This window comes from Lampris incognitus, chromosome 1 (assembly GCF_029633865.1).
Source record: "Lampris incognitus isolate fLamInc1 chromosome 1, fLamInc1.hap2, whole genome shotgun sequence".
Lineage (NCBI taxonomy): Eukaryota > Metazoa > Chordata > Actinopteri > Lampriformes > Lampridae > Lampris > Lampris incognitus.
Genome location: NC_079211.1, coordinates 93770693 through 93784437, shown reverse-complemented (window position 1 = coordinate 93784437; position 13745 = coordinate 93770693). Strand labels below are relative to the sequence as shown.

General features: G+C 44.9%; 1 protein-coding gene across 1 annotated transcript in view; it reads right to left on the bottom strand.

The window, feature by feature from the left end:
* Positions 1-13745, bottom strand: part of ccser1 (coiled-coil serine-rich protein 1) — a 276242-nt gene that overhangs the window by 110975 nt on the left and 151522 nt on the right. Inside the window, exon 9 of the mRNA XM_056290829.1 lies at positions 5826-5903. Within this exon, the coding sequence (XP_056146804.1) occupies positions 5826-5903 (78 nt within the window). The remainder of the gene's footprint in view (positions 1-5825; positions 5904-13745) is intronic.

Sequence of the window (13745 nt, the reverse complement as noted above, 5' to 3'; positions counted from 1 at the left end):
GATGAAACTTACCAAATGAGAGCGAGGTTGGTGAAAGGGTTTAGGTCAGGGAGAAATTGGCAGAATGTGAGATGAAATTTTACATAATAATCCTGTATACATCTCCGACAAGAGTGAAGTAGCCAGAGATGAAAGCTAATTAAAACATGCTTTGATTGTCATGCTAGTTGAAAGGCAAGGAAGGGTTTTTTTCACAGCTAAATATTGTGGTTGTAACACCATCCTTCAATGACGTGCACCAGCAGAGGTGGACTCATAAAAAAGTGACAGTGAATGCTGGCAAGCCAACATGGAGGTCCTTCTAGGAGATAATTAATAGGTTTTTCACTGACAGATTTACAGATGGAGACAGATAGGAGAGTGTTGGGTATGAGTTGCCCTTTCCTTCAAAATGCCACACTTTAACTATGGCACTTACGGGCAAGGTTTCCCCATACACACACAAATACAGGCATATTTATACAGGCTCATATGCTCAACACACACTCAAACATGCATGTGCGCTCTCACACTCTTGCTCACACACCTTCAGCGATGCTGGGTAGGCAATATTAGCATCCCAACAGATCACTTTGAGGCCATAATATGATGACTTATTTTCAAAAGACATATGGTCTGGGGGGAATTAAGCTCACGCTTTGATTGTAAGAAGGACACAGGCCATATATACACTATATGTACAAAAGTATTGAGACACCTGGCAATTACACCTACAGGAGGTTTTATGACATCTCATTCTAAATCCATAGGCATTAATATGGTGTTGGTCCCCCCTTTGCAGCTATAACAGCTTCCACTCTTCTGGGAAGGCTTTCCCCAAAATCTGGAGTGTGTCTATGGGAATTTTTGCCCATTCATCCAGAAGAGCATTTGTGAGGCCAGGCACTGATGTCGGCCGAGAAGACCTGGCTCGCAATCTCCGTTCTAGTTCATCCCAAAGGTGTTCAATGGGGTTGAGGTCAGGGCTCTGTGCGGGCCAGTCACGTTCTTCCACACCAAACCCACCCAACCATGTCTTAATGGACCTTGCTTTGTGCACTGGGGCACAGTCATGCTGGAACAGAAAAGGGCCCTCCCCAAACTGTTCCCACAAAGTTGGAAGCACAGAATTGCCCAAAATGTCTTGGTATGCTGAAGCATTAAGATTTCTCTTCACTGGAACTAAGGGGCCTAGCCCAACCCCTGAAAAACAACCCCATACCATTATCCCTCCTCCACCAAACTTTACAGTTGGCACAATGCAGTCAGGCAGGTAATGTTCTCCTGGCATCTGCCAAACCCAGACTCATCCATCAGACTGCCAGACAGAGAAGTGTGATTCGTCACTCCATAGAACACGTTTCCACTGATCCAGAGTCCAGTGGCAGCGTACTTTACACCACTCCATCTGACACTTGGCATTGTGCTTGGTGATGTAAGGCTTGCATGCAGCTGCTCGGTCAAGGAAATCCATTCCATGAAGCTCCCGGAGCACAGTTTTTGTGCTGATGTTAATGCCAGAGGAAGTTTGGACTCTGCAGTTATGAGTCAACAGAGCGTTGGCGACTTTTACGCATTATCCACCTCTGGACGCATTGACCCCACTGTGTGACTTTACGTGGTCTGCCACTTCGTGGCTGAGTTTTTGTTGTTCCTAAATGCTCCCACTTTTCAATAATACCACTTACCATGGAATATCTAGCAGGGAAGAAATTTCATGAACTGACTTAATTGCAAAGGTGGCATCTTATGAAGAGTACCACGCTTGAATTCACTGAGCTCTTCAGAATGACCCATTCTTTCAAAAATGTTTGTAAATGCAGCTTGCATGGCTAGCTGCTTGATTTTATACACCTGTGGCGATGGGTCTGAATGAAACACCTGAATTCAATGAGTAAGAGGTGTGTCCCAATACTTTTGTACATATAGTGTATGTGTGAATGTGCATTCACACACACGCCTGCAGGCCTGTGTGTACGTACATACTTACACTGCTTTTATTTGTCATTGCCTTATATGCATGTTTCATACATACAAGGGAACGAAATTACGTTTCACAAGGACCTCAGGGCCACATAAAAGAAGTGCATTAAAAACAAGAATTACTTCACAGACCTAAACATCACAAGCACACCTGACACGGACAGTGAGTAAGACGGTCAAAAAGTCCTTTTATGGAAGGTCTCAGTGTTCAGGCTGTTGAGGAACCTCACAGCCTGAGGAATGAAACGGTTACATAGTCTGATGGAGGCAGCATGGCTCCTCTGGTACCGCTAGCAGGAGGTACCAGAACATACAAACATATTATACAAATGGCATCATATCTAGTGGGTGGCAGGAGCCGGAAAATCCCTGTCAGAGGCAAATGCCAAATTTTGGACAGATAATACATATATGCATGCAAAAACACTGAAGGCTCTTCTGTGTGTGTGTGTGTGTGTGTGTGTGTGTGTGTGTGTGTGTGTGTGTGTGTGTGTGTGTGTGTGTGTGTGTGTGTGTGTGTGTGTGTGTGTACATGCTTGTACATGTGCAAGTATGTCTTGAAGATGGATTGATGGTCCAATGAATGTGTAAACTATGCAGAGACACAAAAAGTCATTTGGTGATTACTTTGTCGCCATATGCCAGAAAGGCAGACACAAGAAGGGGCAAAGGAGAGAAAGAAAAAAAAAGAGAAGGGAAAAAAAAGGGGGCGATGGGTGGTTGGAATGTTAGTTATCTGCAGAGAGAGTGAGGAAGAGTGCGATAGAAAGAGAGAAAAGTGCCAGAGAGCTAGAGAGAGGCGTTGCCTGAAAAGGAGGGGGAGGGGGAGAGGAAGTGTACTGATGGAAGAATGAAAGAGAGGAAATAGGGTGAGAGGAAAAAAAGGAGTAGTACAAGCCAAGAGGTGATCAAACAGGTGCGAAATGAGCTTCACATCAGCTGGTTGGATTGGCATTTTTCAACAACACTGGCATAACTCGCACATTACCCCCACATGCAAGGCTGGCACGTGTCCCTTACATTATTTTGATGGAATAGATGACAAATTACACACACACACACACACACACACACACACACACACACACACACACACACACACACACACACACACACACACACACACACACACACACACAGACACAAAGCAAATGATAATGTTGCTGTAAGAAACAGTTTCTCAAAAGGAAAACCTCCAAACTATTTCTGTGATGTAAATGAAACTCATAAAGCCAGTTAATTTTGGGTTTAGGTATCTCATCAATATACTTTGGCTACACCAAATATTACAGTGTTGAAAGAATCAGTAGCAATGGTTCAAGTCTTGTCCAGAGAGGCAATTTTAATTAAATAATCATTTCCACTTAGCTGGAGTCATTCGGCTAACATATCAGGTGAGGGAGAACAAGCAATTTAATTGTCAATGATAGAAATTATGGTTGCCAGGTACCTTGCCATGTGATAGTGGTAGTGTGGGGTCAATATCCAATTTCAAATCATTGTTTCAGTCCCACCCCAACCATTTTCATACCTCTTCTTTCTGTAAAGTTTAGCACTGCAACATATGATGAAGTTTAACACAGTTTGACACTTTTTGGAACAAAAGTCAAATATTATATATGCCAATCATCCAAAATATTAAAACCACTGACAGGCAAGTGAAGTCATTACAATGGCACCTGTCAAGGGTTGTGATAGCAAGTGAACCATCAGTTCTTGAAGTTGATGTGTTGAAAGCAGGAAAAATGGGCAAACGTAAGGATCTGAGTGACTTTTGACAAGGGCCAAATTGTGATGGTTAGACAAATGGGTCAGAGCATCTACAAAACGGCAGGTTTTGTGGGGTGCTCCCAGTATACAGTGGTCAGTATCTACCAAAGGTGGTCCAAATAAGGACATCAGGTGAACCAGCAACAGGGTCATGGCGTCCAAGGCTCATTTATGCACGAAGGCTAGCCTGTCTGGTCCAGTCCCACAGAGGAGCTATTGTAGCTCAAATTGCTGAAAAAGCTAATACTGGCTATGATTGACAGGTGCCAGAACACACGCTTGCTGTGTATGGGGGCTGCATAGCCACAGATTGGTCAGAGTGCCCATGATGATGCCTGTCCACCACTGAAAGCATCTACAATGGGCACGTAAGCGTCTGAACTGGACCAAGGAGCAGTGGAAGAAGGTGGCCTGGTCTGATGAATCACATTTTCTTTTACATCATGTGGATGGCCAGGTGCATATGTGCTGTTTACCTGGGCAAGAGATGGCACCAGGATGCACTATGGGAAGAAGGTAAGTCAGTAGAAGCAGGGTAATGCTCTGGGCAATGTTCTGCTGGGAAACCCTGGGTCCTGGAATTCATGTGGATGTTACTTTGACAAGTACCATCCACCTAAACATTGTTACAGACCAAGTATACCCCTTCATGGCAACGGTATTCCCTGATAGCAGTGGCCTCTTTCAGCAGCATAATGTGCCCTGCCATACTACAAAAATTGTTCAGAAATGGTTTGATGAACATGACAGAGTTCAAAGAGTTGCCCTGGCCTCCAAATTCCCCAGATGTCAATCCCATTGAGCATCTGTGGGATGTGCAGGAAAAACAAGTCAGATCCATGGAGGCCCAACCTCAAAACTTACAGGACTTAAAGGATCTGCTGCTAACATCTTGGTGCCAGATACCAGAGGACACCTTCAGAGTTCTTATGGAGTCCATGCCTCAATGAGTTAAGAGCAGTTTTGGTGACATGAGGAGGACCTACACAATATTAGGCAGGTGGTTTTAATGTTTTGGCTGATCGAAATATATATTTAAATGGCGCTTGAGTTGATAACACACTAAACCTGTGTCTGTTCCTTACTGCTCCACAGCCATTTCAGGACTGTGCAGCAACTTTAGCTACTGGCTCAGGTACCCCTAGACCTGAGGCCAGTAACATTATATATATAATGTTACCGGCCTCAGGTTATTATATATATATATATATATATATATAACACGGATACAGGAAAAAAGACTTTAATGCATAGCAGTACAGGCCTGTTTCGTGCGTCTCGCACTCTACAGCTGTCTTTTTTCCTGTATCCGTGTTGATGTTCCGCTCCTCATTAGTCAAGCACTCAACACCATTGACGGTTTCAGAAAAAAATGCTATATATATATATATACACTACCGTTCAAAAGTTTGGGATCACCCAAACAATTTCGTGTTTTCCATGAAAAGTCACACTTATTCACCACCATATGTTGTGAAATGAATAGAAAATAGAGTCAAGACATTGACAAGGTTAGAAATAATGATTTGTATTTGAAATAAGATTTTTTTTACATCAAACTTTGCTTTCGTCAAAGAATCCTCCATTTGCAGCAATTACAGCATTGCAGACCTTTGGCATTCTAGCTGTTAATTTGTTGAGGTAATCTGGAGAAATTGCACCCCACGCTTCCAGAAGCAGCTCCCACAAGTTGGATTGGTTGGATGGGCACTTCTTTGAGCAGATTGAGTTTCTGGAGCATCACATTTGTGGGGTCAATTAAACGCTCAAAATGGCCAGAAAAAGAGAACTTTCATCTGAAACTCGACAGTCTATTCTTGTTCTTAGAAATGAAGGCTATTCCATGCGAGAAATTGCTAAGAAATTGAAGATTTCCTACACCGGTGTGTACTACTCCCTTCAGAGGACAGCACAAACAGGCTCTAACCAGAGTAGAAAAAGAAGTGGGAGGCCGCGTTGCACAACTGAGCAAGAAGATAAGTACATTAGAGTCTCTAGTTTGAGAAACAGACGCCTCACAGGTCCCCAACTGGCATCTTCATTAAATAGTACCTGTTAGTGTGTGTGTGTGTGTGTGTGTGTGTGTGTCTCACCAGTTCAGTCTGGAGTCGGAGGATGATCTCATCTTTTTCCCTCAACTGTTGCAGTAGGGCCTCCTCTCTACTTGGATCCTACACACAAACACATTGCACAAGAACAAAATCCCATTTTATCATATACAAATTTAATCTTAATGCAAGCGAGACAAAGCAAACAAGAGGTGTTTGTCGTGGGCCAACCAGCCAAAACAACAACATATGAACGATAAAAGTGGACTCATAACCTTCATATGTTTCATTCTCATGCATTTATATGCATGTCTGTGGCTAGTTTTGCCTGTGTGTGTGTGTGTGTGTGGGTTTGTATGCAATAAAGCTGTCATCTGGAGCATGCTGTAGGAGTTTGAGCTCCTCTTCTCTCTCCTTCTCTGTGTTAAACTTGGCGTGACCTATAGCACCAACACAGAGCACACAGCACTTTACCACGACCTTGTCCTGTCAGCGACCATTACCGCGGCGAAGAGTGAGGGGAGGGACGGAGTGTAAAGCACAGGAAGAGAGACAAAGGAGGGAGGGGGAGGGACAGAGAGAGAGACAGAGAGCGCAAGAGAGAGAGAGGATGACGAGAATGTGTAAGAAAGTGGGGAGAGTGATAGACAGAGGGGATAAGACAGAAAGTCAGAGACACGATCACTTCAAGGACATTGAGGGGAGAGGGGGGAAAAGATGAAAATGAGGGGGGAAATGAAAGGATGGGAGGGCAGTAGAATGAGAGAGAGAGAAGCAGAGGACAGAGAGGGCCTGAGGCAGAGCATGATAGTTTGAAACCATGGGGAGCCATCTAGCTGAAGGACAGAAAGAGAAAGAGAGAGCGAGAGACTTCAGGGAACCACGTTGCTACCACCGTCCTACAAATGACCTCACTGCTACACATTGGGCTAGCCTGATATTAACCAAAAAACTGTACACATGAAATATTACAACTATGCTTTATTTCAATCAAACTAAGATTTGCACCATTTCCGATGACTAAAAAATGCCAATATTCAGGCATCCGGATAGCGTAGTGGTCTATTCTGTTGCCTACCAACACAGGGATCGCCAGTTCGACTCCCCGTGTTAACGCCGGCTTGGTCGCGTGTCCCCACAGACACAATTGGCCATGTCTGCGGGTGGGAAGCCAGATGTGGGTATGTGTCCTGGTCGCTGCACTAGCACCTCCACTGGTCGGTCGGGGCACTTTTTCGGGGGGAAGGGGGAACTGGGGGGAATAGTGTGATTCCCCCATGCGCTACGTCCCCCTGGCAAAACTTCTCACTGTCAGGTGAAAAGAAGCAGCTGGTGACTCCACATGTATCAGAGGAGACATGGTAGTCTGCAGCAGAAGGGGCGGAGCAGCGACTGGGACAGCTCGGAGGAGTGGGGTAATTGGCCGGATACAATTGAGGAGAAAAGGGGGCGGGGATTCCCCCCCAAAATTTTTTTAAAGAAGTTAAGACTGTAGTTGTATTATAAAATGTCAAACTTTATGAAAACACCAAAGAGTGGGCCTCATCATGACAGTAATGTTCAGAGATAAATTAGCCTAAGGGTGCCATGGTGGCTTAGTGGTTAGCATCGTCATCTCACAGGGAGGAGGTCCTGGGTTTGATTCCCGCCCATCTGTGTGGCGTGTGCATGTTCTCCCCACGTCTGCATGGGTTTCCTCTGGTTTTCTCCAACAGTCCATAGATATGCATGCTAGGTGAATTAGAGTTCCTAAAATGTCCATAGGGGAGACTGTGCGTGTGTGGGCCCTGTGATAGACTGGTGATCTGTCCAGGGTGTCTATCCATCTTCCCCCCAGTGCCTGCTGGGATAGACTTCATGCCCCCACCAACCTGAATTTGATTAAGCGGGTGTAGTTAATGGATGAATGTAAGCCTAAAATATGAAAAGTGCATGCTGTGAGGTACTGTGCAGCTGCAGTCCATTTCAAACACTGAACAGTAGATTCTGTGTGCTTGTATTCCTTGTGCTACTTTGGGAGCCCATTTCTGAGAAGGACGCAAATTTGAAATCGACATTTATGGTAATGAACAATTTTAGAAAATTCATGAGTCAGCACCATAAAGTATTTCGCCCTCAGAAAAACCTTGGTTATATTTAACATTCTGGGTGGCAGGGTGGCGCAGTGGTTAGTGCGTTCGCCTCACAGCAAGAAGGTCCTGGGTTCGAGCCCCAGGTAGTCGCACCTTGGTGGGTCATCCCAGGTCGTCCTCTGTGTAGAGTTTGCATGTTCTCCCCGTGTCTGCATGGGTTTCCTCCGGGGGCTCCGGTTTCCTCCCACAGTCCAAAGACATGTAAGTCAGGTGAATTGGCTGTACTAAATTGTCCCTAGGTATGAATGTTTGTGTGTGTCTCAGCCCTGTGGTGGCCTGGCGGCCTGTCCAGGGTGTCTCCCCGCCTGCCGCCCAATGACTGCTGGAATAGGCTCCAGCATCCCTGTGACCCTGAGAACAGGATAAACAGTTCGGCTAATGGATGGATGGATATTTAACATTCTTCACTTTCCCATTTTTGAGTTTCACAGTCAGCCCACCCATTACGATATGGCTACATTCATTTCAACACAAATATCCATGGCTGCATGTCTAAGAATTCTGTTATTGCAGCTGAGGAAAACAGCAAAAACCTATGAAGACCAATTTGGACATAATCAGGGCAGTGAGCTCAAGTTAGGCCCAGCCACCAGGCCCTGTGATGGCCTGGCGGCCTGTCCAGGGTGTCTCCCCGCCTGCCGCCCAATGACTGCTGGGATAGGCTCCAGCATCCTGCGACCCTGAGAGCAGGACAAACGGTCTTGATAATGGATGGATGGAGTTCAAGTTAATATATAAAAAGATATCACCACGTGGTACTTGTGTCTGACATTCTTGTGTAAGAAGTCGGGTTGTTGTGAAGCGTCTAGTGTGTTGGTGTAGTGTTCAGTGCCTGTCACGTCTCACTCTCAACCTTCACCGCTGGCTAGCAGAAATGCAAACAGGAGAGCCGGGCACCTAAGTCTCTCCCTGCCCGTACATAACCTCTCCAACAGCAAGCCCTATGTAGTGCCTCCTCGTGGCGACACATGGTAACTGGGTACACCTTGGGCCCTGGCTGAACTACAAGGGACTCGGAGGAGGTCTGGCCCCTAGACATGCAGTACACAGGCTCACCGGTGTGTGGATATTCCCTGATGTCCACGAACCAGCCCCCAGCTATGGGTTAAATAGTGCCACTGCCTAGTGGACACCTCGGGAGAGGAATAGGCTACGGGAGTAAACCCCTACAGAAAACCAACATCCACAGTGTTTTTTGTTTTTCTTGCCCTTTTGTATGTGTTTAAGTGGGAGAGTACCGCTGGCGGCATGTGTGGCTGCCGCTTCTCCCTCTCATAGCCCCCCTTCCCATCCACCCATGTATGTCTGTATTATGTTTATCTGTTGTCTTGTTTCACCACCATTTATTGTAAAGCAACTTTGAGCGTTAGAAAAGTGCTATATGAATTTGATCTACTTTCAATAATGATGGGCAACTGATTGAAGTTACAAATCTTGAGGATTTACATAAAAATAAATGTGCTTTAAGACACTTTTTACTTCTAACGTATTTAAGGAAATAAAATATCCACGAATAACCAAATTATCAACACTTCCCGAGCTGCTCATTTCGACGCTTGCCGTCAGATAGGACCGTCTCAGGGAAATATGGCACATAGCAGTTTACATTATCATCTTATTAACCAAATGTAGCAGACAAGGGCAGGAAGCAATGAGTTTGAGGAAGCAGCAAAGTCGTGGGAAGCAGCTTCTTTTTTCCGGCAGCAGGAATGCTGCTGACCTAACAGCACTGGTGTCTTTCATTTTCAGAAGTTTTCTGGGATTTGGGTGCACAGGCATCACTGCAAATACCATGTGTTACAACACACATCAATGAGGTACACAAAGTCCAATCTTTTGGGTTTGAACTGTTAAGATTCTGTTTTTTTTTTTATTTGTCGAACTCGATTTGCTTAACACTATTCACCCATAATTTTCCAACATGCAGATTTTTTCAAATGAAATAGAAATACTTGCCTAAACCTGGTGCAATACTTTCCAAATGTATGTTATTTTTTAATGTCATTTACTTGCAACCTAAAACAGGTTTCCTTGAAGTCAGGGTCAGCATATATACAAGCTAAATCAGAAATAAGACAGTAGCAAAAGTTTTCCTTAGAGCAGGGTTTCTCAACCCAGTCCTCAAGGAACCCCTATCCTGCAGATTCTCATTGTAACCCTGCATAGGTAGCCCTGCTTGTACTTACTCGACCAATCATCTCGCAGCACTTAATTATGCAAGGTGTGCAACATCTGACAAAATTCATTGCTGATTGGTTGAATAACTACAAACAGGTACCTATTCAGGGTTGCAAAGAAAATATGCAGGATAGGGGTTCCTTGAGGACAGGGTTCAGAAACACTGCCTTAGAGCATCCATAAAACTGAAAAACTGCCTACCCTCACCATTACATTCAAGACATTATACTGAACTGGACTATGTTATTTTTGCAGGGCACGGTCATACTGTAGCTCAAGGATACTGGCTTCTTTTCTTTTTAACAGCAAAAGGCAAATGCACTTAGTATTGATGTGGGAGTTTGGCTTTTTTTTTTTTTTTTAGATACTTTATTGATCCCCGTAGGGAAATTCTGCTCTGCATTTAACCCAGCCTAGCTGTGTAGCTAGGTACAGTGGGCAGTGCTGTGCAGCATCCAGGTACCAACTCCAGTTCTTTTCCCATTGCCTTGGTCAAGGGCACAGACAGGAGTATAAACCCTAACATGCATGTCTTTTTGATGGTGGGGGGGAAACTGCAGCATCCGGAGAAAACCCACTGAAGACATGCAAACTCCACACAGAGGACGACCCCCAAGGTTGGACAACCCCGGGGTCCAAACCCAGGACCTTCTTGCTGTGAGGTGACATTGCTAACCACTGCACTACCGCACCACCCAAACCATGGGGCCAAAACCACTGACATGCTGTGGTAATCATGAGATTACCCTGCCTCTAAAATTAGGCCTGCATGAATGTTGCATTCTCCACAAGCTGTCTGGAAAAAAGCTCAAAGTCTTAGTATACGTAGATGTACATGTATGTGTTTGTAGAGTCAATGCTGCTGTCCCTTATACAGAAAAAAAACTTACAGTATCACTAAGTTGATATTATTGACAGTGCAGATTCTAGAAAAGAAAAAAAATCACAAAAGACCAATTAATGAGAGAACAAAAGGGTGAGAGAGAGGAAGACAGAGTGAGTGAGAGAGAGGGAGGTTGATAGAAAGTTTAGACACTGACCAGACAAAAAGAGCAAATTTTCATTGGATTGCACTGAATATTTATGTGGTGTCAGTTTGATGACTAACCTAGCAGCTACGCACTTTTAACAAAGCTTTTATTTCACAAGACCCATATCAAAATTGTTTTTTGGTAGTAAAAAAAAAAAAAAGTAAAAACAAATCAAAACAAGAGTCGAAAATTGGGGGGGGGGGGTTGTTTTGCCTGTTAATGCTAGCATGGCATTAAGCCATGGGTCAGAATGCAAACAACACATTTCTTGACTTTAACACCACAGGTGTCGTTCCAACCAATTTCTTACAATTGTACTGCTTTGAAAAACGGTGCAGAAGAACAAGGCACAGACTTTCTTCGAATGTGGTTGGAATGGGCCCACATGGAGTAAATCTGGTAGTCTAGTGACGTCATTCTGTATAAATAGTCAAGCCACACTCTACATTTCCAATCACCTGCAGCTGAAGGGGGGTGAACATGGATTGCATCCCCAATATTAGGTAAAATTCTTTAAAGCATCCCTACCAGTTGCCTTCACATCTTAACAAAAATGAGTGAACTGAGAGTTTACCTTCCCACCAAATCCATTTTAAGGTTGTGCCACAAAATGAAAAGAATAAGGGGGTAAGTAATAAAGGCAGCATTCTGACACGCCGGGAGCAGGAATTGAGGACCCAAACGCGGAGACAAACTGGGCTAGAACAATGTTTTAATTAAACAAACTTACAGACACGGGAACGGTGGATACAGATGGCAAGGAAGGCTTGAGACAAGACGTGAAGCATCCGGCTAAACATAAGCCACCATTTTAACATTTCCCTTAGACCCTGCGCCAACCAGGGGGATTAAATACTGTTGGGGAGCCAATCAGGGAATGGAGAATAGGTGAGTAAAGCAGGGGTAGCAACAGAAATGGCAAGCCACATAAGGGAATGGGAAACAGGTGAGCCTTGACGACCCAGACCAAACAACCATGACACAGTCCCCTTTTTAACATTACATTACATTACCCAATTTCCCCTCTGGGAAGAATAAAGTACTCTGATTCTGATTCATTACAGAAAATTAGAGATATAAGAGAAAGGTCTTATGGCATATTTTTATAAAGTAAGCAAACAGGCTGAATTGTCTGGGATTCAGGGGTGTCATGCCCGTTTATCAAATATAACAACTTATCAATAACAACTTAACCAACACCTCGCTTGATCAACTTTGAAAAATAGCCACTGGTTGTGAATGATGCATAATAAGGAATAGTGAAAGGCAACTACGTGTTAAACCATGTGTGCCTATTGTACCTTTTAAACATAACAGAGCACAAATATCAACAGGCTTTTTTGCTCTCCTTAGCGCCTCGACTGCTGGAACAAATAGGGGGGGGGGGGAATCTGCCTCTTTATTGAATTCATGGTTGGATTAAAAAGCCAAAGTCTGTATTTAGTCTGTTGTCCCCTGAAGGGATGACACGAGATGTGCAACTGTAATATCTACCTCCAACGCGCGCGCGCGCGCGCGCGCACACACACACACACACACACACACACACACACACACACACACACACACACACACACACACACACACACACACACACACACGCTTGCTGGTTGTCCATCGTGCCCGATGATGACCATCTTCTTCTATTTGTGGGTCCTTTGAGGACTCAGATAGCAGAAGATACCTGCGCAGAGATCGTTTTTAAAGTGGCATGGGGGGTGCGCTTCTCCCAACGCCACATGACTTGATTGTAGAGGAGATGGTTCCGATGGCAAGGGGGATCCCTAGACGACCGGCACCTCCACACAACTGCAGGGGGCTGCCGGAAATCCAGTTTTTCGGAAACCGCCTCGAAGCGTGCCGCCACAGCTTGCTTTTCTGTTGGGGTGAGCTCCCTTAGCCTTATGTCTTCCAGACTCACCCACAAGGCAGCGGGACAATGGTTGATAGGTGCCAGGGCGTGTCCACCAGGGTGGGCCTGCACACCATATCTGTAATGTCCGTAGACGCCTTGTCTTACTGACATAAGAATAATTCAAGAACGAGCCGACTTCGTAGGTTCTTAACTATGTAGCTTTTACTAGCGTTCATCCGACATACAACCTTCATAACATGCCCGTCTCACTTCCTGTATACGTCACACGCACTGCACGTACACCCGTGAGTAGGTCAAGTTAAACACGTGACCTTTCATTCATTACATCTCCCCCTCTAAGATGATTTTCTAACCTGTATATCACCCCCCTTTTCACAAAAAATAAAAAATCCCCCACAGTACACAAGTCCATACGCCTCACAAATCCAGCCGGATTGCAGGCTTGCTCACCCTGCCAGAGCGAGTAACATATGGTGTGGAAGTTGGCATTTCTGCTGCTCGGGACTCATCCGTGTTTCCACTCTCCCCTGGAGTGACATGGTCAGGATCCCTGCTGACAAAGGTGAGTGTTTTAGGTGTGGCCAACAGGTGGCGCCTGTTCCTTCTGTAATGTTCACCTTGAGCTGTCTCCACTATGTAGGATCTGGGAGTGGAGCTCTGACTGTGAACAACTGCTGGCATTGTCCATGTTTTCTGTCCATCAAGTTTGGTGAGTACTGCGTCACCCGAGTTCAGTGGGCGCAGTGTC